Genomic DNA, 25868 nt, shown 5'->3' with positions numbered 1-25868 from the left:
TTAAACGAACGCGAAAATAAGCATAAGTCTTATGTAGAACGGACCAATGTTGCGGATTATATTCAATTAAATTTAAAAATAGATTATCTTAGATATAACTTTCCAAATAAAGATTTTTTTATGGGAGGGGAAAAGTGACAAACCAGTTCTTGATATTTTTCCATGCTATACACGGTTATGTGGTGGTATTGTTGGATAATTTCAGGAAAATATCAAAAAGTTATAACCCTTCTGTACACCAAGCTGATAAAAATAAGGCCATCAAAGAGATTGCCTGTCGGAAACAATGAATATTCTTGGTAAGCCTTCTTTACTTAGGATGCCTAAGTCGATGAGTTCTTAAGGTTATACCTACCACCAGTTGTAGAACCCAATAAAAACAAGTTCTTATGATTTTTTCCAAAAAAAAAAAAAAAAAAAAAAAAAAAAAAAACAAGTAAAAAAGTATCAGTCGGCTTTGCCGACAGAGATATACCTTCAGCCTGTGTATATTGAAACAATTTTTCCCCAAAAAACGTATGTATTTAGGGCGTTTTAAAAATTTTGGGCGTTTGAACCGACAAAAATGTTGATTAGGATTAAAGATCAAAAGTTTTGCGGAGGAGATACTAAAAGGAATGGATCGACATTGACCATTATGGAAGTGGATCTCCAGCCACTACATATGGTGCCTATGGGGTTTTTACATCCATCACTGCACTCCATACAACGGTACAAGTTTCATCAGGGGCAAGTCCATACTTCTTGAGAAAATAGCCTAAAAGTTGAAAAAACCCCTATGACACCGTGTGAGGTGGTTAGAGCGCAAGATAACTCTCGAACTGATCTGCCGATTCGGTCCATAATTTGGCCTTAGTAATATTTTGTCCAAACATAGTATAAGTGTGAAGATAAGCCAAATCAGTCCACTCCTTCAGGTACCTCCCCCACAAAAGTTCTAAAATGTTCGGAAAAATTGTTCGTACGGTAACTCTTGAAGGGAGTGGCCGAATTGGTCTATATTTTACGCATCCTAATGTATCTACCAGATATAGATCAGGTTGAAATATAGACTATATTTGTCCACTCCATCCGGTACTTCCCACACAACAATTCGGATAAGTTCACTTTAAGACCTGATATAGAATCACTTTGATTTTTGTTGAAGCAACTTGCATTCGCTGCCTCAATTACGATGGTAAAAGTTTTTTAGGGGCAAGTCCATACTTCTTCAGCAAACAGCCCGAGAGTGTAAAAACCCCCTATGGCACCATATGTTGTGGCTGGAGATCAACTTCCATAACGGTCAAAGTCTATCTATTCCTTTTAGTATCTCCTCTGCAAAACTTTTGATCTTTAATCCTAATCAACATTTTTGTCGGTGCAAACTCCCAAAATTTTTAAAACCCCCTAAACACATACGTATTTTGTGGGAAAATTGTATTGAGGGTATATCTCTGTCGGCAAAGCCGACTGATGCTTTTTTACTTGTTTTTCTTAATAAGTATTACTTCCAAACTGAAAAAATTACGATAATCTTCACATTAATTTTTCCGTATTACTTGGCAAAATTTATATAATTAAAAAGTGTATTTATTAAATGTACCTTTATAACGGCCAATAACCATTAAATGCTATGCTATTTATTATTTTGATGACCACTGGTATGTTTAGAAAAATACTTCATTAATGATTTTTTATTTTCTCTTGGTCAGTTTTCAGACTCTTTTCCCGCTAGATCTGAATTCCGTCTGTCTGGCTGGAGCGCACGATAAATCTATCGTATCGATCAAGTTCATATCGCTCCACTCCTTCGGATAACTCCCCACAAAAGTTTTTTTTTTTTTGTTAAAATGGTACACAGGATAACTCTTAAAGGGAGAATCCGATTTGGTCTATACGTTACACATCATAATATTTCTAGACTTAGATCACATTCAAATATGGACTATATCCGCCCATTCCTTCATGTGCACCCCACACAACATTTCGGGAAAATTCAGTTTAAGGCCTGCTCTCGAATGGTTTTGATACGGCGGTACAAGTTTTTCCAATGGCAAGTCCATACTTCCTGAGAATATGGCCCGAAAGCTGCCAACATGTGTAGTGGCTGGTGCGCCCGACAATTTTCGAACCGGATACTGTGTTGGACTAAAATTTGTATATCGTAATATTTCTGCGAATTTTATATAAAGTTCCACGATAATTCTTATCGGTACCTTCCTCACATATATAAATTTGGAAGAAAAGTGTTTTTTTGTGTAGGTAGTAGTCGATTTGTCCATAGATGAAAGTTTCAATTCACACAGGCTGAGAGTATGTATCTGTCGGAACGATGTTGATGTACTCAATATTCTGACAAAACCAAAGGATGATCTTTCCATTATTTTTCGAGTTTGAGTAAACACCGATTTAAAAAACGCATTTTATGTTCTGTAGCAGAAGCAGCAAGAATCTTTTTTATCTTATTGTCAAAATTATAAAGGAAAACATTCCAGAACAAACAACGGAGAAAACACAACGGATTCTTCCAGGCAATTTCGTTCATTTGGCAGGCCTTTCATTTGTTAATAAAAAAAACAGTTCGTTCAATTCGTTCGTTGGTTCTATTTTGTACAATATTATATTTCACTCTATAATTTTCTTGTAAATATCGTTCATGCTTCCCCTTCTCATCCCCAATTGTCAGTAGCCATTTTTTTCTGTCCAAATTATAAAAGAAAATAAATGTTACGTACTTTCCAGTGATATGTGTGAATCCTATTATATTTTTTTTAGTTTACTTAACTTTAGAATTTTTACATATTCCCGGAGGATGCAAATAGTTTTATTTCGAACTCTTTCCAATCACTATAAAACTATTATATAAAAATAACATATTCTTTTTAATTAATATAAATTAATAAGAAAAAAGTAAAAAACTGGGCCGGGCCACAAAATTATATTGACAGCAGTTGTGGATAAGTTTCAGTTTGTCAGTTTAGTCTCCCACTAAACCATAATATAATTCCATTAACCAACAATAAATTGCTATAATCTGTTCAATCCAATGATAGGTTATCAATGATGATGGTTCTATGTTTACATAGTAGACCACCAACTAAACAACATTTTTTTTTCAATCTCTAAGAAAAACACTAGAACATTGAATAACCAATTTAACGTTAAACAAAAACCCTAACAATAAACAAAGAGAAGAATGTCGGGTATTAAGACATCAAAATTCAACAAAAAAAAAACCTTTTTAAGAATTTTACATTGCATGTAAAGGCATTGTAAAAAAACAAATTTCATGGGAGGTGGTATAACAATTGTGAGCAAAAAAAACGTGAAATTTTGTAGGCATTTAAATTACACTGTGCAACACTGGAAATGCAAACAACTTCTAATGGGCATTTTCTGAAAGTACATAGTTAGACTACAAAAACCTTAATTGGGTTTTGTGTTCTTAGATCGGGGTTAGATTTTATGGCCTCATCTAAACCGACCTAAAATGAGCCTTTTTTCCAGTTAACGGACCTTTATCTCCGAAACTAATAAGAATTTTGCTTTGCAGTCTTCAGCAATATTGTAGCCCTAAAGTAGTAGAACTTATGTGTCAAACAGATGAACTAGGAAAAGCTGCATCTAGCGCATCAAACTCGTTAAAATATAGAAAAGTTTACATAATTTCTGAAACTCTGGTCAGTAACAACAAAACTGTTGGAAGTTGAAACAAGTAACCACTCTAAAAATTTTCCAAATAATGTGACCATCAATTCTTCAGAACATTCTGAAACTCTAAAATTGTTATTTCACATTGTTTAAGGGGTATTTCATAACATACCTTTTACACAACTTATTTCAAACAATGTTCACACAGACTGTTTATTCTCATGTTGAGGATTTCAATGAACTATTGAAATATTTACCAAATTGTTGTTAAAAAATTTGCTATAAACAAGGCGATAGAGGCATTTATTATGTTCTGAAGAGTTGTGTATTACATTCCAGAGAATATTTTCCCAAAAGGCAACATTAAGAAAAATTTAACATTTTGGGAGATACGCTGCGAAATATACACAAATTATAGCATTTTTAGATATATTATAAAATTTGAGGCAATACATGCAGTTTTTTGAGTTCACTATTCCTCCAAATATTTTCTTCTTGCAAGAAAACAAAATTCGTATTGGTTTCAGAGATACAGCCCCGATTTGTTTTAAAAATTCGATCTTTAACCATGTTTAGATGAGGCCATAAAAACCGAACCCGATCTGAGAAAACAAAACCCAAATATGGTTTTTGCCTAGTGGCCCTCTACTTTCATAAAATTCTGAACAGAAGTTGTTTGCACATGATTGGCTCAAAAATGTTGCACAGTGTTATTAAAGTCCAGCGAAAAATATGTTTGTATGATAATGGGAATTATGTTATTATTGTAAACACACTTACATGTTTGTGGGGATCATAACATCATCTGGTAAAATCGTACATTATAACTTTTATAATATGTTTCTCGTTTTGACTATATAGAAAAACTACGTATAAAAAATTTAAGGTAAATAAAATTAAAAAAAATAGAAAACTTGATGAATAAAAATTAATTCTTTGAAAGTTTCTTGTATTGTTAAGGAAATAACACGATTTCAATGAAATGCTATATGATACGAATTGAAATTTAGAGTAACACCAGTTGTTTTAATTGCAAAACTACATATAAATATATTTCGAAATACGGTAATATTGTTGATAAATACAAATAAATTCTCTGAAATTTGTTTGCATTGTTAAGGAAATCATGCAATTTCAAAGAAATAAACATTATTTGTGATAGGAAATTAAACACTGTATGGTTGCAACAAAAAACGACCATAGCATGGTAGGGAACTAACATGTTGTGTTTAATGAACTTAAACTAGATTAAAAAGCATTCTACAATTTATTCCATACAATATCTGTCAAATAAATGACGTAAACTCCCAAAACACCTGTTTTAAGTGTAAGTTTAAAATTTGTCCCTAAGAGTCATTAAAAATCATCATAAAAGATCCGAAAACCCGCTAGGTGTTATTAAAACTTTTTACACCAACGATTATGACCCGATAATATTTCCATTTTTTTTTCAAAATATCGACTTCATTACCAAATAATCCTCGTTCCGAGCATTGCGTTAAGATATTGGTTTTACTCAAATCATTTTATTTCTCTCGCAAATTTTGCCTCAAGCTTTGACCATAAAGGCCATGATGACCAAATAAACCAAAAAGAAAAAAAAAATGAAAAATCAAACTATGAGGCATTGTAATCCCACAGCACCAACAACAGCAAAATAAAACAAATAATATTATTCAGATTCAGCAAAGCCTCCTGTTGTTGGTAAGGTTTTATTAAAAGCCAAGATCAAAAGCTTAAAATCATAATAATTTACATATTTGTAGGCAGCAGCAGCTTCAACATCAGCGGCAGCTGGGGTCCACAAGATTTTGACAACGATGCCACCACTATAAGCTAGAATTGACTCAACAACAAAGCCATAGAGGTAGCCATTACTAAACTAACATGGTGCCATGGAAAAAATTGGTGAGGGTTAGTTTACCAGCAAATATTGGTGACGGTGGTGCACTATTCTTCTTTCTTCCTTTGCCTCCTTCTATTTGCAACTCTTTACTTGACTTAGAGAAACTTAATAGAAATGTTAACCTTTTGCCATTCAGCTGTATGCCTCTTTTTACTTGTTGTTGTTTTTTGCTTTTGGTGGTGGTTGAGCTTAGAGTATTGTTTCTTCTTGCATGTCCGTTCCTTTACTGGCGGAATATGTTCCTTTGGCATTTTTGTGTGTTTAATTCATATTCATAGGAGTATGTATGTGGCAACTACTACCACTTACACATGTTCACCTACCTTCCGACCTCCCTACCTTAGTCCACAGCTCTTGTCGGACTATTTGACCACAAACAACGCCTACTGTCCTTTTGTTTTGTCGTTGCATTTGTAAAATTTGTTTTACTTGGTGGAATTTGTATAGATTTTTTATGTATGTGTGCGTACGCGTGTATTAGCAGCGATAAAGAAGTCGCCGGGTTTTGCTAGGTTTTTGTTGTATTGTTTTGTTTTTACCTCTTCTATTGGCTAGTCACACCCTACATTTGCCAAGGAATTGTGGTTGCAGTTTTTTTTTCCTATCAGGGAGTAGTTTTGCAAAAAAAAAAAAAACAAAAACCAACAACAACATATTTTGTAAAACCCCCTTAAGGGTTTTTTGTATTGTAATTGCGGTTATTGTTTAATATTCTCATTTTATAATGTGCATTATATTTACCATGGCAAACTAACCAATCGCTGATCCCGCCAGGCAACATATGGCCGTTTGGTCACCACCTTAAGGGTTATTTGCATTGGTTATATTGGCTTTGCGAATAATATTGCCATGTGTGGGGTTTTTCTTGTTGTTGGAAACAATTTGTTAGGCTAATATGGGATAGTCAGAGATGTCAAATAAGCAAGGAGAGGGACCGGGAGATTTTATAAAAATATTTTTCTGAAACCTATTAGATCAATAAAATAGTCACTTTGAATGTTAGAAAATCTCCGTAGCTTTAAAATTGGGTCAATGTTTGAAGTCCTATTTAAAGCTTAAAGCATTATGGAGCAAAACATTTAATTTGCCGCATATATCTGATAAACCACTTTGGACAAAAATAACCAAACTTCTGGAAAACTAACCAAATTTCTAAAGACCCTTAATAAGAGAAAGCGTGCTTCTTAAAAGTTTTCTAAAAAAAAGGGTTTCTAAAGACCCTTCCAAAGACCCTTTATCAAAAAACGGTTCTTCAAAAGACCCTTTCTCAAAGAAAAGGCACTTCTAAAGACCCTTTCTCAAAGAAAGGGCGCTTCTATAGACGCTTTCTCAAAGAAAGGGTGCTTCTAAAGATCCTTTCTCAAAGAGAGGAAGCTTCTAAAGATCCTTTCCCAAAGAAAGGGTGCCTCTAAAGATCCTTTCTCAAAGAAAGGGTGCTTCTAAATATCGTTTCTGAAAGAAATGTTGCTTCTAAATATCGTTTCTGAAAGAAATGTTGCTTCTAAAGACGCTTACTCAAATAAGGGGTGCTTCTAAGGACGCTTTTTCAAAGAAAGTGGGCTTCTAAAGACACTTTCTCAAAGAAAGGGTGCGACTCTTACTCAATGATAGGGTGCTTCTTAAGGCTCTTACTCAAAGAAAGGGTGATTCGAAAGGCGCTTTCTCAAAGAGGGGGTGCTTTTAAAACCCTTTCTCAAAGAAGGGGTGCTTCTAAAGACCATTTCTCAAAGAAAGGGTGCTCTTAAACCCTTTCTCAAAAGACGGTGCTTTTAAACACTTTCTCAAAGAAAGGGTGCTTTTAAACCCCTTCTCAAAGAAAGTGTGCTTCTTAAGTTCCTTTCTCAAAGAAAGGGTGCTTCTTAAGCTACTTTCTCAAAGAAAGGGTGCTTCTTAAAACCCTTTCTCAAAGAAAGCGTGCTTCTAAAACCCTCTCTCAAAGAAAGGATGCTTCTATAGGTCCTATCTTATAGAAAGGGTGCTTCTTAAAACCCTCTCTAGAAAGGATGCTTTCAAAGGCCCTATCTTATAGAAAGGGTACTTCTAAAGACCCTTTCTCATGGAAAGGGTGCATCTAAAGACCCTTTCTCAAAGAATGGCTGCTTCATAGGACTCCTTCTCAAATAAGGGTGCTTCTAAATACCCTTTCTCAAAGAAAGGGTGCTTCGTAAGACTCCTCAAATAAGGGTGCTTCTAAATACCCTTTCTCAAAGAAAGGGTGCTTCATAAGACTCCTTCTCAAATAAGGGTGCTTCTTAATACCCTTTCTCAAAAACAGGGTGCTTCTAAATACACTTTCTCAAAAAAAGGGTGCTTCTAAATACACTTTCTCAAAGAAAGGTGAAAGGTAGCTTTTAGGCCTTTTTTCAAAGAAAGGGTGCTTCTTAAGACTGTTTATCAATGAAAGGGTGCTTCTTATGATCCGTTCTCAAAGAAAGGAAGCTTGTAATGATCCTTTCTCAAAGAAAGGGTGTTTCTAAATTAATACCCTTTCTCAACGAAAGGGTGCTTCTATAGACCATTTCTCAAAGAAGGGGTGCTTCTAAATACCCTTTCTCAAAGAAAGGTGAAAGGTAGCTTTTAGACCTTTTTCAAAGAAAGGGTGTTTTTTAAGACTGATTATAAAAGAAAGTGGGTTTCTAAACCCCTTTCTCAAAGAAAGGGTGCTTCTAAAGGCCATTTGTCAAAGAAAGTGGGTTTCTTGAAGTCCATTCTCAAAGAAAGGGTGCTTCTTAAGACTGTTTATCAAAGAAAGGATTCATCTAAGGACTGCTTCTCAAAGATAGGGTGCTACTTTTACTCAAAGAAAGGGTGCTTCTAAAAACCTTGAAATTTTTAATAATTATATACAAACCTATTTTCAAAATCAATAAATGATTTTTGTCATAAAAAATCCACATATGTATATAGCTTTACTTAAATTTGAACAGAAATCACAAACATAAGAAATATGTTGATTTCGCAAAAGATTTATGCCATAAAAATGTCAATTTAAATGACTTTTACAACAAACAATTTATGTTGCAGTAAAAAACTAAAACAAAGCCACGATTCGAAATGGTCAAAACCATGTTAGGCAATTAGAAAACAACTTGTTTGTTTGTAGAGAATTTGATTGGACACAAGAAGAGACGTTTGCACCAGCAGTTGTCAGCTTAAATTAACAACTAACACGCCCCAAAACTTCTAAGAGTTATAAAATTCTCAGTTTTTTCATTCCTTCTTTATGGTCTTGTTTTTTTTTCTTAAAAGTTTAAAATTCAAATTTTCCAATGATGAATTGAAGCTAGCCAAGAAAGAAAGAGAGAGAGAGAGGGAGTTAAGGTATTTCAAAGGAATTTATGTTTTCCAGCTATTTGCTATGTGGCATATGTCATAGAGAGTTTGTTTAACAATTTATTTATTTAAAACAACACAAACTGCAATTTTTTCTATAGCCCCAAGACATTTATTGTATTTGATGTTCAGTGAGTGCATGGCTTCTTCATGTCACCCCTTAAGCAACTATTCATAAATTCTCGCTTGTTTCTGGTATGTGACAGTGTAGCCTGCCTGGCAGCAGCAGCACTAGCCATCATATATTATCTTTCATAGCTTTTGGAATTATTACACGCAACCATTAAATTGGCCAAAAACTAATGGGAAGGAGGGTGAGGTATTTTAAGTCGATTGTGTTATGAATTTTCTAAGAATTTTCGTATTTAACCGAGAGTGAGCGAAATTAAAGGAATTAATAGTAATAATATAAACTCAAGAGATTATACTGTCAAACATTAAGCTTCAGTTCCTGAATTTAAATCCAACACTCTTTAGTTATTGTGCCTTAATCTCGTTGATTCATTTGAAATATGTATGTATGTGCATATATCAAAACATACACCCAAAAATCTCTTTAACAAATTGATATCCTTTATTTCACAACCTCAGCCAATAATAATCTCCTATTATATTCGTTTTATTCATTACATATTGCCATAAGGTCAGCTCCAAATTACCCTGGCCATATGCTTAGGCCTGAAAATTTATTACAAATAATTTTTAATGATTTGTTAAAAAGTAAGATTTTTTCTAATTGAATGGGAGTTTGTTGTCGTTATAATTTAAGATTCATTTTTCAAAGCAATATCCAACGACGACGGACAGCCTCTATACTCTGGGAGCTATGTTTTTTGCTTGTGTGTTAATTTTAAGTAAATTTTGCAGCAAAGTGCCAAACATGATCACCTTTAAATTGCACGCGGCAATTGCCAATGATGGTTGACTGGCTGATAGTTGTCGTGATTCCATGTGTGTGTGTGAATAGGCACTGCTAGAATTTAGCCTATAAACGCCATCGGCATTCATTAGCTAAAGGGGCGTTACATGGCTCGTTATAAACGGCGCGATCAATTAAAGAACAAAAATGTAATGTATGCCAAACAAGCCATACAATGCAACGCCTGCTTGGTTTAGCCGCCTATGGAGGGTTGAAATTTGCCAAACCGCAGCATGTTGCCCCCAACCATACTCGTACATATGTATGCATAGTTAACGACATGACTAACTGAACCAATCAGGAAATTTGATTTTCGCTAATAATATGGCAAATAGTTGTGCGGTGCTGCAAAAATATATATTGGCAATGAACGCAATCGACGCAAATATACATACATATGTATATTTATTTTTTGTAATATATACACTTAAAGAAAACAAGTAAACAATCGTTTAGTTCGGCCGTTACAAACTTTATACTCGCGAAGAAGTATTTCGACCAAGGATACACCAAATGCCTCCACCAGGTCAGAAAATGTATATATAAATTGTGCAATCAGGCGGTACCTTTGTAAGGGGGTTGAATGTGACAATGTTTGGTCGAGACATTTTGCGACCACTCGGAACCTCCAATGTCAAATTACAGATAGTTCGGTCAACAAATGCAGCTAAAATCCTTAAAAACCCGAAAATCGGGGGGTTCCGTTATAGGGAAGCTTTACCAAACCATAGACCTATGTTGACAATTTTTGGTCAAATAAAAGGTATTTTGGTCACAACATTTAGCTAAACCCGTCCAAATGTCGAAAATCGGGAATTACCGTTATATGGAGGCTATTGCAAATTATGGACCTATGTTGGAAATTTCGGTGGAGAAGTGTTGTAACCACTAGGAACCTCAAATGACAGTCAACAGCTAGTTCGGTTAAAAACTAAGTTCTCAAAATACTGAACATCGGAAGGTACAGTTATATGGGAACTATACCAAAACATGCAGGTCTGTTGAAAATTTTTAATGGAGAAGTTTTTTAACCACTGTGAACCTCAAATTTCAAATTACGGATAGTTCAGTAAAAAATGTAGCTATACCCTCAAAATACCCAAAATCGGAATGTCCCGCTGTATGGGGGGATATACCATTACATTGCACTTTGCTGACAATTTTCCATGAAGAAGGTTTTGACCACTGGAAACTTCAAATATCAAGATAGTTCGGTCAAAAAAAAATGGCTAAAATCCTCATACTAGCGAAACATGGATCTATGTAGCATTTTTTGGTGAAAAGTTGTTTGACCGCAGGGAACCTCAATTTCAAACTACAGGCAAAATAATTGCAAAATACCTAAAATTGGGAGCTATACCAAAAAGTTTTGGTGGAGAGTTTTCGTGACCAAAGGCGACCTCAAATCTCAAATTATGCGTAGTTCAGTCAAAAAATATAGCTAAAACCCCTCAACGTTCTGCAAATTGGGAGCTATAATTATATGGGAGCTATACCATAACATAGGCCTATGTTGACAATTTTTGGTGAAGAAGTTTTCTGACCACTGGGAACTTCAATCCTCAAAATACCTAAAATCGGAAGGTAATGTTATATGGGGGCTATACCAAAACATGTACCTACATTGATAATTTAAGTGGAGAAGTGTTGTGACGGCTAGGAACCTGAAATGGCAAACTACAGCTAGTTCAATCAACAATTGTAGCTAAAATCAAAAATCGGAAGCGACCGTTATATGGAAGCTATATCAAAGCATGGACCTATGTTTTTTATAGGTTTTAAATAACAGGTATTTCGTTCAAAATATTTAGCTTAAAAAATTTGAAATTTTTTGGAGAGGTTTCGTAACTGCAGGGAACCTCAAAAGTAGTTCAGTCAAAAAATATAGCCAAAATCCTCAATATACCTAAAATCCGGGAGGTTCCGTTATATGGGCTACACCATAACACATTCACAATTTTTGATGGAGATATTTTGTGACCACTTGAAATCTCAAATGTCTAATAAAGGTCAAAACATTTAGCTAAAACCCTTAAGAAGCCAAGCATCGGGTGGTACCGCAACATGGATTTTATACCAAAACATGGATCTATGTTGACAATTTTTGATGGAGAAGTTTTGTTACCTATGGGAATCTCAAGTGTAAAAAAAAAGGTAGTTCGATAAAAACTTTAGCTAAAATCCTCAAAATATCCAAAATCGGAATGTACCCTTATATGGAAGCTATAACAAAACATGGACCTATGTTGACAATTTTTGTGGAGAAATTTCCTCAAATGTCGAATTATGGATAGTTCAGTCTAATAACTTAGCTAAAATCCTCAAAATACCGAAAATCAGGAGGTACCGTTATATGGGGGCTATAAAAACATACGTTTTTTCGACCACTTTCAACCTTCAATACCAAATTACTTATATAATCAGCCTAAAATGTCGATAAAATTCTCAAAATACCTGAGATCGGAAAAAAACGGTTTATGGGGGCTAGTTGTTTGTCCACTGAGAACCCTCAATGTCAAATTGCATCAAATTTGGGCCGAAATGTGTCAAACCTCAAAATATCCGAAATCGGCCGCTATGGTGCTTACTCCACAACTTGGACTTATTTCCACAATTTTTGTAGCAGTTTCTCGACCACTGTGAACTCAAAATGTGAAATTATAGTTTATTCCGTCAGAGATTGAAGCTAAGAATTCCACAATACCTGCAATAGGGGGTTCCGTTAAATGGTACCTAACCCACAATGTGGACCTATGTCTACAAGTTTTGGTGGAGAAGTATTCTGACCACTAGGAACCCTAAATGTCAAATTACAGCTAATGCGATAAGCAAAAAGATTGGCGATACACGGATCAGCAATACTCGGAGTTGATCAAGGGTGATGAATGGATAGAAATATACAGATGATCAACAGTGGTCGGCTTTCAAACGATCTAGTAGCGGTAGAACGATTGGTATTCGGCTGGGTGACGCTTGGGTAAGTGGTGGTATTCGGCAGTCTGACGATCGGCTGAATAATGGTATTCACCTAAGTGACCCAACGCTCGTTATGGTGATGGTGTTGAGATAGGTGACGATGGTGTTCCTCTATGTTAAGATCGGCTGAGTAATATTATTTGGCTAAGTGATGATCGGTTGAGTGATGGTGTCCGGATAGGTGACGATGGTGTTCGGTGACTATCGGCTAAGTAAGGGTATTCGGCTATGTGACGATCGGTTGAGTTATTGTGTTCGGTTTGGTGGCGTTCGATTGTGCAACTTTGTAAAGAAAAGAGTCGAGTATGATTAGCAACAGAGTGGAGAGAGCAAATCGCAGGACCGACGGCTGTCGTTACCATCAAAATACGCCTTACAAAACCTCTTACTAACCCATTATTTTAACAAGGGCGTGTGGCGAAATAAGTAGTTATTTTTTACCACGACTTTCAGCGACTACTTATTTTAAGTCATGGTCTGGTTAGGTATTAAACCTCTGCACCAATTTATCTCCCGCTTTCTTAGTATACTTTCACTAAACACAAATCTGCCATATTTCCTTGCATTCATGTCTTCAAATTTGTCTCTTCCTCATAATTTCATAATTCCACCCATATATGAAGTCTCTCTACAACTATTATTGAAAAAAATATACTTCAATATCTTTCTCTCAATTTATGAAGCGATACAAAATCAATTTTACCAACTTTACGGCTGCCAAATATTTATGACGAACAACGAACGATTTGAAAGTAAATAGAAAATGTTTGCAGGAAATCTACGGCATATTCACCACCATTAGCAACACTCCTACCATTGGAATCGCCAAACCTAACAGCAAAGCTATGAAAAATCACTACACGCATTATTGGAAATATAACGCCCTCGATTCGACCGACGGCTTGGCATAAAATATTTGAATTCAAAGGCTTGAGGAGAAATTAACAAGAAAAAAAAAAGAAAACGAAGAAGAAAATCGTGATTTTATGTTTCTGCCCAAAAATTCACGAATGTCTTGGCTAGGAAAAAAAAACAAGTTCACACACACACATATTCTTACGAGATAAATGAATGTGGATGAGTGAAGAAAATATGGTATTGTTGGCAATACTCCATATCATTGCATATCCTGAGGCGCGCAATTGAAATGTGTGTCTTTGTTGCACATGCGTATGGGGCTTTGAATAGCAAATCTAAGATAGACAGATTTACTTTAGCGTGCTGGTCCTTTGCACAAAGCTTACATAAAAAACGATACCTAATATATATTATGTTGTTTCTGTTGCCATGGCAGAAGGCAAGGCTACGCAATAGGCGGCCTGCAAAGCATTTTGCCACTAGGTCCTATGAGTTTTTGTGGTTAACATTTCATTTCACTGCTGGACCATGTCACATGTTTTGTACCGCCAAGAGATGTGCTAAAAGTAGTGCAACACCAACACCTAAATTTGTTGTTGTTTTTGCATTGCCAAAAGAAAGCCAAAGCCAACGGATAGCATCTTATTCATGATGACTGTGCCAACAACACTTGCCGCTTAGATTTTCTTTAAATCTATGAATTTAGATTGTTGGATTTTCTTTGTGCTCTTTGTGTTCACAACATGTCAAAAAAATCGAAAAAAAAATTGTTAACGCCCTCGCATGCCTTTGGCGATTGTCGCTATTCGCCTTCACCTAAACCAACCTTAAAATCTACCATCACTTATATTAGTGGACCTCAGCAGTTTGCTTTAAACATTCCAACATTCTATGATGATGACGATGATGATGACTCTTACAATGGCGATGATTACATGTTACCGCCAATGTTGACGACAAGCAATGGAGGTCGAGTAAGTAACTGCCGGTGCTGCCTGCTGCTGCATTGTTTGCTTGCTCGATTTACTTCAATTCTTCATTTTCAATTTTCAGTTGGTTTTTTCTTTAAGTTAGTCGTATTGGGTGTTGTTGGTGTTACAGTTTGGAAGCAAATCATAAATCTAATATTTTTTTTTCTTTAGCATATCATAAAATATTTCACCACAAACACTCCTTAATTTTTTTTGCTATAATTTTGTATATTGACTGATGCCATACTATATCATAGCATATGTATATGTGAGAAACTAGATGTCCACTAGTAGTAATCCATGATAAATTTTAAAGTGGCATGATCGAAATTTTAAATTATTGTTACCATTTTAGGTCTGTTCCTTTACGGGCAAGCATCTTCAAGTTTTACCACATTTTACTCGAAAAGCGTTCCTTTACTTCGGACACCATACAATTCACATAGGAGCAGTTTACAACTTTTACTACTTTTGCTGGTTTTATAATTTTCAAAAGTAAAGGAACAGACCATTTATAACCTCAGCCTTTAGGTTAACGTGGGTATGTACACGTGGATACGATAGTGATGTGCCTAATCGGAATAATGACTTGAGAACCCACATATGTTAAGACATCTTGGGGTCGATTTAGCCCTGGCTGTACGTCTGTCTTGCTGGACGAAGCTCATGATACCTCTCGAACGGATCAACCGACAGTGACAGACACGAGTTGGTGCGTGATAGGGCGAAGAAGCCATCAATGACGAGGACGTACCACCATAATTGTGGTGTTGTATACGTCATTCGAAACGCAAAATCATCCAACCAAGAAAAGACTTCCCTCACGCCGTTTTTGAAAGGTTGGATAATCAATTATATGTGTGGAAGCCAGTCGTTTATGGAATTCAGAAATAATAAGTCGAAGCCCCGTAGAGCGAAGCAGTTCCTGCCCAAGGCGGGCTTATATCTCCGGAACTGTTTAACCTCTACCATTCTGAAATTCCACATCCTCTAGACTGCACAGATAACGTAAGATGTTCGGATGATTGTATGATCTTGGTGTTGGGTCCAAAGTCGCAGACATATGTGGCAGGTTAAATGTCTAAATAGCGAACTTAGTACAGTTCTTCCATCTGAGCAATATGAAAATATTCGCCGCTAAATCCACAATCACACTGTTTACCACCTGGATGGCTGAAATGTGGCTCCCCCTGAACATATTGGTCGAGGGTGCCCTGATTCCGATCACTAAGTTCCTCAAGTTGTTGGGTGTAACGTCCGCGCAAGCCACAGCTAAGTTCAAAATTTCACTTAAATGCAGCTTAAGTACCGTTAGAGCGTTGCTTTAAATATTTCATGCACAGCTTCGATTTACTGGATTTTACTCACTAGTGAAAAATACTCACGAATGAGGGGGAGTTTTTACTTTCTACTCAAATACCAGGGAGCATTTCGGAGTTCTGAGTCCTTTTGATTTTCAATGTAACGATTTTTTTTGTGGGCAAATTCATGCTTTTAGACATAATGACCCAAAATTACAAAAATATCCTATATTTGGCACAATAACTTCCGAAAGGAATGCATTCTGAGTCGATCTAGCCATGTCCCTCTGTTGTTATCATCCAGCGTCAGCAATAATTGGGCACCCGAGTATATGGACTATATCGGTCCTCGTTTTGGTATTGCCCCCATATAACGGTACATTCGGATTGTAGATATGTTGGCAATTTAAGCTACATTTTTTTGGGAACTAGCTGTAATCTAACATTTGAAGTTCCCAGTGCTCACCCAACTTCTCCAAAAACAATTTTGGCATTGTCCCCATAGAACCTTCCGATTTTCGGTATTTTGGGGCTTTTAGCTAAATTTTTTACCGAACTAGCGGTAACATTACATTTGAGGTTCCCAGTGGTCACAAAACTTCTCCACCAAAAATTGTCAACATAAGTCGATGTTTCGACATAGCTCCTATATAACGGTATAATTCTAGGTATTTTGATGATTTTATGTGGATGTATGTCCATGTTATGTTATAGCCCCATATAAGGGTACCTCCAGATTTTCAGTATTTTGAGGATTTTTGCCTAAATTTGTTGGCCGAACTACCTTTAAATCAACATTGGAAGTTCCCAGTGGTCATAAAAGCGTCTCCACCGAAACCTGTTAACATGGGTGCATGTTTTGGAATAGCACCCATATAAAGGTACCTCCCGATTTTAGGTATTTTGAGGATTTTAACTGTATTTTTTGAACGAACTACCTGTTTGTTAACACCTGAGGTTCACAGTGGTAACAAAACTTTTTTCCATGAAAAATTATCAACATGGGTCCATGTTTTGTTATAGCTCCCATATAACGGTACCTTCTGATTTTTGGTATTTTAGCTAAAATTTTTGATAGAGCTAGCTATAGTTTGCCATTTGAGGTTCCTAGCGGTCACAACACTTCTCCACTTAAATTATCAATATAGGTACATGTTTTGGTATATCCCCCATATAACGGTACCTCTCGATTTGAGGTAGTTTGAGGATTTTAGCTAAATTTTTTGACCGCACTACCTTTTGCTTGACTTGAAGTTCCCAGTGGTCAGAAAACTTCTCCACCAAAAATCGTCAACATAGGTCCATGTTATGGCATAGCTCCCGATTTTCACTACCTTGAGGGTTTTAGCATTTTTTTATCCTGAACTAACTGTAGTTTGAAATTGAGGTTCCCAACAGTCATGAAATCTCTCCTCCAAAAATTGCCACAACGGAACCTCCCGATTTTCGGTAGTATGAGCATTTTAGCTACATTTTGTTGACCAAACCACCTTGTATTTGATGCTTGAGGTTCCCAGTGGTCAAAAGCTTCCCCATGGAAAATTGTTAACATAGGTCCATGTTTTGCTATAGCCCCCTATAACACTTATTTAGCTTATATTTCATATATCAATATAGCTCCATGTTTTGGCATAGCCCCCATGTAACGGCACCTTTCGATTTTAGGCATTTGAAGATTTTAGTTACATTTTTTGACCGAACTGAATGTTTTTTTGTTTGTGTTCATAACTGTTTTAAGGTGTTTACCATCTTCTAAGTCGCTTTGCTTGCTTCCTCAAATGTCAAATTATAAAGGAATGCCAGAGCGTCTTTGCAAATCCGCCTGCGTTCCCCTTTAGGAGGCTCTGGCATTTCTTTCGCAAAGCAAGCGACGATTGATTCTGTTCTGGCCTTAAGACCTAAATCTCTTAAAACCTTTTGCCATCAATATATTTCATTTTAAAATGTGATCCTTTAAAACAAACCAACAACACTCATAGCCAATCTTTGGCATTTTTTTACACAAAGTGTTGATTTACCGGACAATTATTGCCAATGAAAAATTGCAGATAATTTTTTATTTATACTCCGCATGATGTGAATGTCTTCCACATAAACTGAGAACTTTGGTCACTCTTCAAAGGGGGTTTTGCTACAACAGATTTACAACAACAAACCAAGTACTTTCTATCATCTGTTGTCAGTCTGTCTTTTGTGTTTTTGGCCTTGGGCTGTAAAGCATAAATCCTATGGTTAAACTTATATTTACCCAAGTAAATTATTACAATTGCAGTGTTGATATTTGGTCTAATGTCCAGCTGGACTCGTCAACCATTATTAGGCTGTCATTAATGGCAAATTATTGCTGCAGATTGTATGTTTGTTATTTGAAAATTCTAATTTATATTTTTTCTATTTTTATTTTATTTGCAGGTGGTCCTCTCGGCCTGTTCATCGTATTTCCAGAGCCTATTTCTGGACCACCCCGAAAAACATCCTATTGTGATATTAAAGGACGTCCGTTTTGCCGAACTACAAACCTTAGTTGAATTCATGTATAAAGGCGAAGTAAACGTGCAATATTGTCAGTTATCGGCACTGCTGAAAACGGCGGAGTCTTTAAAGGTAATTATTTTGTTTAGGCATAGCTGAGGATTTATTTTGTAAACAACAACATAATTTGTTCATATATTTTCTAAACAGGTCAAGGGTTTAGCAGAAATGACAAATCAGAACACAACCCTACGAGAGCCAGAACGTGAACCTGAACGTCTACGACCCCATTCACAGCCCTGTAAAAGTAGTAGCTCGTGTGACAGTCCTGTCGATGCCACTCTATCGGGAGCATCCACATCAACGTCCAATATTGTTGCATCATCATCAGCCGCCTCAGCGTCCGCCACAAGCGCAGCACCATCAATAACAATAGCATCAACATCAACAACATCTGCCACAACAAATACCACCAGCACAACTTCTGCTGCTGCAGTTGCCACATCATTAAGTTCGAAACGCAGCACCAGCCATGAACAGTCAACAACAACAACAGGTTCAGCATCAACAACAGAACGTTGTAGTCCCTCACCTCCAAAGCGAATTCATGTCAAATCGGCAGCCTCAATACAAGAACCACAACATCGTGGCTCACCGCAACCTTTAGATCTCTATCAAAGACGTTTGGAACAGCAACAAGAAGACAGCAAGGAAAACTCCCTTGTAAACAATAATAATGCAACCTCTTCATCAGCAACAACAACAGCAACAACGCCTAATGAAAAGGCACCCAGTACAACACCTCAGAGTTCATCAGCGAGTGGGACCATGTCGGCGAAACACCAAACTACAACAACACATGAGAGCGTTGAAATGACCATGAAACATGAACGTGACAGTGATCGAGAAACAGGTCGTGAAACACCCGAACATTTGGGAGATGTTCATAGAGGCTTGCGGGGAGACCTAGAGGATACTGGTGTAGGGAAAATCGAAGATATTGAAGATGTCGATTATGGTGATGAAGAAATGGATTTAGATGATGATGGTGACAACAGCTCCGATGATATTGGCGGTCTAAATATGAAAATACGCAGTAGTAGCTTAGCTGCCGCCTTAGTTAGTCCCAATTTGCGTGCTGGCCTGGAAAGCGGCCTTTGCTCGCTAAGCGGTAGTCGTGAACGTGATCATGGTGATGGTGGTGGCGGCGGTGGAGCTGGTGTTGATTCGGCACGTTCTACACCCCTAACCGGTAGTGCTGCACTGGCCTTAGACCCACATTCGCAACGTCCAGCATCGCGTAGTTCTCGAGATGGTTCAGGCTTAGATCGCCCAAGCAGTAGGGGTGGCTTAAGCGGTTTACCCTCTACCTCTGGCACATCGCTAGCTGGCGGTCTTAGTCCCAGTTCATCGACGGCAGCTGCATTGGGCTTGGTCAGTGATTCACTGGCCGGACCGTCGGGATTGGGTCCAGTACAATCGGTGCCCTTGGTAAGTATGGAACCTCAAATGTCAAACTAGGGGTAGTTCAGTCATAAATTGTTGCTAAAACCATCAAAATACTTAAAATCGGGAGGTACCGTTATTTTGACAATTTTTAGCGAAGCGGTTAAGTGACTACTGGGAACCTAAAACATCATATTAGAGCTAGTTTGGTCAAATAATGTAGTTAAAACCCTCAAAATATTTAAAAACGAAAGGTACAATTATATAGGGGTTATATACTGGGAATATCAAATTACAGACAATTCGGTAAAAACAAAAATAAATAAAATCCCCAAAATACCGAAAATCGAGAGGTACCGTTATGTGGGACCTATACTAAAACATGGACCTATGTTTACAACTTCCAGCGGAGAAGTTTTGAGAGCACTGGGCACCTCAGCTGTCAAATTCCAGGACAAAAAATACCGAAAATCGGGAGGTACCGTTATAAGGGGCCAATACTAAAAAATGGACCTATGTTTACAGTTTTCTTTAGAGATCTTCTGTACCACTTAGAACCTCTAATGTCAACTTTAGCTGCGATTTGACATTTGATGTTCGGTTAAAAATTGTAGCCAAAATTCTCAAAATACAAAGTCAGGAGGTACCGTTATGTGGGTGATATACCAAAACATGGACCAATGTTAAAAATTTTTGATAGAGAAGTGGTCAGAAACACTGTCAAATAACAGATTTTGCGGTAAAAATGTAGCTAAAATGTTCAAACTATCTAAAATCAGGAGGTGCAGTTAGAACCTCAAATATTAAATTACACGTAGTTCGGCCAAAAAGTGTAGTTCAAATCCTCAAAATACAGAAAATCTGGAGGCTACATCAAAACTTGGATCTATGTTCAAAGTTTTTAGTGGAGAATGTTGTGACTACTGGGAACTTCAAATATTAAACTGTAAGTAGTTCGGTGAACAAATGTAGTGAAAATCCTTACAATACTTAAAATAGGCAGGTATGTTATATGGTAACCCCATAGCAAAGCATGGACCTATGTTGACAATTTTTGAAGGAGAAGTGCTGTGACCACTGAGAACCTCAAATGTCCAATTACTTTTAGTTTGGTTAAAAATTGGAGCTAAAATCCTCAAAATAACGAATATCGGGAGGTTCTGTTATATGGATGATATACCAAAACATGGACCTATGTTGACAATTGTTGGTGAAGAACTTTTGTGACCAGTGGGAATAATGTTAAAAAACAGGTAGTTTGGTCAAAAATGTACCTAAAATTCTAAAAAATACGTAAAATCGGGAGGTACCCATCATAAAGGGCCTAAACCAAAATATAGACCTATGTTGCAAATTTTTTGTGGAGCTAATTTTTGACTGCTGTGACCTCAAATATTGAATTACAGTTAGTTTTGCTAAAAATTGTAGCTACAAATAAAATAAAAAATGTCTATTCTCTCTCCATTTTAGTCTCTCAAAAAGGAAATCGATTGTAGTGAGGATGACAACAGCAGCAGTCGTCATCTACAGCCCCGTTCCGCCTCAGCCAGTGGAATATTAGGCGGTGAACTCGATTATCGAACCTCACACGAATCGGTAAGTGTCCGTTTTGTTACTGTTATCACCAGTATTTTTTTCTTCGTATACTTCACCTTTGTTGTATCTCTTTTTTCTCTTTCTAAATATTTATGTATACGTATATCAAAATTATATATAAATAAATATTTATATACATATATAAACATTTGCTATCAGTTGTCTCTTTTTAATATACTATATGTATTTCATCATAAAATATATATTTTCCTTTCGATATATAAAAAAATCATTGGAAAACAACAACAAAAATACAAAGCAATTTACAAAAAAAAAACTAAATATTTTTTGCTCTTCGTCGTGTTCTTTGTCTATGAATTTGTTATTTTTTAAAACTATTTTTAGTTCCAATTTTTTATATACGTACATATTTCACAACAACAATCCAAAAACTAAACACTTTAAAATTGAATTGAATTTGTTTCCCTTGATGTGAAAATATGAAATCCCAACTTTTGTTTCCTCTAAACCTCTGTACGTAACTGCCAATCCCCACTTTATCAGCCTTATTGTATATTCTCCCTCAAACGCCCGTCCCCTACCCACGAAAACGCCTTGCTCTCTCACACATTTCACCTGAAACGAATTTGGTGAAATGGAAAAACTACAATTTGAAATTGCATGTTAAATTGAAATTTAGTTTGTTTTTAGTTTTGTGGGCCAAATACCCAGTACAAATTTTGCAGATTTTTTTTCGTCCAAATAAACCAACCAACTGCTGCTACCCACCCAACAACACCTTTGTTTTGCTACTAAGCCTATTAAAATATTCTATCTCCCCTTATAGAGATTTTATTGTATCGTCTCACTTTTTTAGTTTTGTTTGTTTGGTTTAGTCCTATCTATGCTTTGCCAAGCCTATATTGATTTGTTGCTTTTGTTTCTCGTATTTTGATTTTGAGTTTCGTTTAGCCAAAACAAAATGTCTATCCATTTTTATATTTAATTTTTTATATGTATGTTTTTTATTTCATGAACACATATTGTGTTATTCTCATAGAAATAAAATCCCACATAGAACTGAATTACTATCATCATCGCCCTGTTAAACTACTAGGACCCGATCCACCTCCCAACCTATTTGTTTTTAAGTTATGCTGGCAACTTCCTCTCTGCAAAACTATTTGTTTAAAGTTGTTATGGGTTTTTGTTTAGTTTTTTATTTGGTTTTTCATTGTTTTTGTATTATTTATTTGTCACATCGTTCATACATTTATAGACAGCTAAATGTGTGTATGTGTCTCACACACACATACATATTTATACAAATACACTGAAACCTGAAATGTAGTAAATGTCGCATGTTTCCGTGTCCTCAATTTGTTGTATTTGGTTGAGTTTTTTATTTGTTTTCTAGAAATATATGTATATTGTGTCTCTTTCACTCTGTCTCTCTTTTTCTCCTTCTATATAGCCTGTATATTTTTGTCAGTATTTTTATTTTAGATTTCCTGCTTTGATATTTTGTGATTTTATCCACTTTGTATTTGCACTTCCGTTTGGTTATTATTGTGAATTCTTTTTATAAAACGGAGAGGGTGGCCGATACAATGCAAAATATAAAGTTATCTGTAGTAGAATTTCAAATGGATAAGGCAAAAGCTGGTATTCACTTCCTGTGGATAAACTAAAAACATTATCTACAATCATTAAAAAACTTAATCCACTTCCTGTGGATAAACTTAATGGGTTACTTTGCGTACACATTTTGTATATAAAAAGTGACCACCCATATGTAAAATACATATCGTGTAAAGTACCCATAAGCGAAATAACATAATCTTAAATATATGAATGAACTAAAAAACAAAGTCAATTTGAAACAGACATTTCGGGGCTCCTATCTCAGGAAGTATTGAGTGACCCTAGCCAATGTTTCAATTATCCTCACTGCGACTACCCCTATTAAAATTCCATTAAGGCGCAAAAGTGTTGAATTTTTTAATAGGGGTCATCATTTCGATAGTCACACTAGCTATTTTAGTTAGTCACCCTAGGATTTTTTCCGAGCTAGTATGTTCATTATGTCAGTCCATATTTACATTAGGCAATTTTCCTTGCGGCAATTGTCAGTTTGTCGATAAGTCCCAATTTACATTGGGCGAGTTTACTTGCGCAAATTGTCATTTTGTAGGAGAGAGAGGTGAGGCATATGGTAACCCTTTGTCTCTCAGCACCCTCTCTCACCTACAAACTGACAATTGCCGCAAGTAAACTCGCCTAATGTAAATTGGGACTTAAAGAGGGTGTTGAGAGGCAAAGGGTTACCATATGCCTCTCTCTCTCCTTCAAACTTACAATTGCCACAAGGAAAATTGTCTAATGTAAATATGGACTCAGGAATCACAAGGACAACATTCGATTACAATTTCAAAATAATCCTCGAACAGTCCTTAAAGTGCATTTGAGTGAAAATAGTTCAGTCTTGTGGGGAAGGAATGTACCGGAAGAAGTTGTCCTATATAGTTAATTTTCGTTTGATGTTTGAGACGCCTTGCACGTAGAATGTCGGGGGTTCGATTCCCCGGTCAGGCAACATCAAACAGTTTTCAACGGTGGCAAAAATACCCGCAAGTGGAGTCTTAAGACACGCCGTTCAGACTCGGCGATAAACAGTAGGTCCCATTTCATTGAGCTAAATATGAGAGAAGTCTCCCTTGTCCCGTATGTGATGTTGTGGAACAATGTTTGTTTGTTCTGTTATTACGATGTGCAAGGTTTGGACGTTTCGATAGTTATAATGCCCCCAGTCATTTTAGTTGGCCACCGTAGAATTTTTTGGAACATTTGTGTTATTGCATCAGGAACCATGGACTTGCCCACGAAAAATATAGTATACGTTGTAATCATGCTTAAAGGGACTACCTTCGCTTAAAAAATAGATGTTTACCTGTAAATAATGTTCTCCTGAGTTTACTCTTTACTTTACTGACGGTTTTAATTCGCGGTCGGAATTACAACTCTTTCAATTACCTGCGACCCTCCCGTATTTAGGTATGGATGTTCTACAATGGTCGAGCGAAATAACAAGCGATGTACAAAGCACAGCACATGCTTTTAATTTACTAAACACACAACTTTACTTGAGTTACTCATTACTTTACATAGCTGACGTTTTTAATTATCGGTCTGATTTAGAGCTCATCCCACCCACCTGCTATTCTCCCGTATTTATATTCGCTGGCTGATGCAAAGACTGTTCTAGCATCCTCAATCTAGGATGTTTTACAATGGTCAAGGGAAATAACAACCGATAGGCAAACAAAAAATGGGACGGAGGTTACTCTTTACCTAGTTTACAGTTTTAATTCGCGATCTGAATTACAACTCACTCACCCATCTGCTACTCTCCCGTATTTATACTCCCTCGCTGATGCATAGACTGTTCTAGCATCCTCAATCTAAGATGTTCTACACTTACAAAGCGAAATGACAATCGATTCCCGAAAGCACAGCAAACGACTTAACTCTATTGAGCAAACAACTTTACTTTACTTAGATTACTCTGTACTTTACCTAGTTGACGGTTTTAATTCGCTATCTGAATTACAGCTCACTCACCCACTTGCAACTCTCCCGTATTTATAGTAGCTCTTTGATACATACTCGTAGATTCGCAAAGCACAGCATACAACTTAACTCTAATAAGCAAACAGCTTTACTTTTTTAAGGTTACTCTGTACTTTACCTAGTTGACGATTATAATTCGCTGTGTGAATTACAACTCACTCCCCCACCTGGTACTGTCCCGTATTTATACTCGCTTACTGATGCTTAGACTGTTCTAGCATCCTCATTCTAGGATATTTTACATTTGTCAAGAGAATGACAATCGATTCGCAAATAGACATAAACACATACAAACAGATAAATGATTGTAATAAATATGAGAGAGTAGAAGGGGTAATAATGAGTGATATCACAATTAAGCTAAAACTGAATAATCAAATCACATATAGGAGAGAATACAACTTAAAACAATAGAAAACTAAATCCAATGGATTTAAGTTGTCATTTTAAAACAATATACCAAATAAATCGAAATAATAATCATCGTATACATGTAGCATAGTGTAAAAGGTGTTTATGAAATAATTGTTGTTGTAATACTGATTAAAATAAAGTATATGCTCGATAAAAATTTACGTTACAACTAAATTTTTAAATTAAAACGCCGTTTGCATTAGAGCTTTTTGGCGGGGTTAAATCCGGCTATATGCAAACGCCCTGTAACAGTAGATGTTATACTTTCCGGACAATAGTTCAAATATTTTTATCTAAATTGTTGATTTTAATACAAATCAATGATATTAACAAAGTTAGGGTAAAATCTTGAATTTGAATCATTGTGCGTCAATAACACTGTGCAACATTTTTGAGCCAATCGCGTGCAAACAACTTCTGTCCAGAATTTTATGAAAGTAGAGGACCAATAGGCAAAAACCATATTTGGGTTT

At 36.2% G+C, this 25868-nt stretch overlaps 1 protein-coding gene across 14 annotated transcripts in view; it reads left to right on the top strand.

The window, feature by feature from the left end:
- mamo (maternal gene required for meiosis) overlaps positions 1 to 25868 on the top strand; it is a 698235-nt gene that overhangs the window by 565261 nt on the left and 107106 nt on the right. For all 14 annotated transcript variants that reach the window (XR_012411478.1, XM_073974305.1, XM_073974312.1 and 11 more), the window contains 3 exons: positions 18310 to 18501; positions 18580 to 19860; positions 21286 to 21411. Coding sequence is in view for 13 of the 14 variants with exons in the window: in XM_073974305.1 (XP_073830406.1) it covers positions 18310 to 18501; positions 18580 to 19860; positions 21286 to 21411 (1599 nt within the window). In the remaining variant the exon portion in view is untranslated. The remainder of the gene's footprint in view (positions 1 to 18309; positions 18502 to 18579; positions 19861 to 21285; positions 21412 to 25868) is intronic.

This window comes from Musca autumnalis, unplaced genomic scaffold (assembly GCF_047663935.1).
Source record: "Musca autumnalis isolate F117 unplaced genomic scaffold, ASM4766393v1 scaffold_3, whole genome shotgun sequence".
Classification (NCBI taxonomy): domain Eukaryota; kingdom Metazoa; phylum Arthropoda; class Insecta; order Diptera; family Muscidae; genus Musca; species Musca autumnalis.
This window is presented reverse-complemented; position numbering and strand designations above follow the sequence as displayed.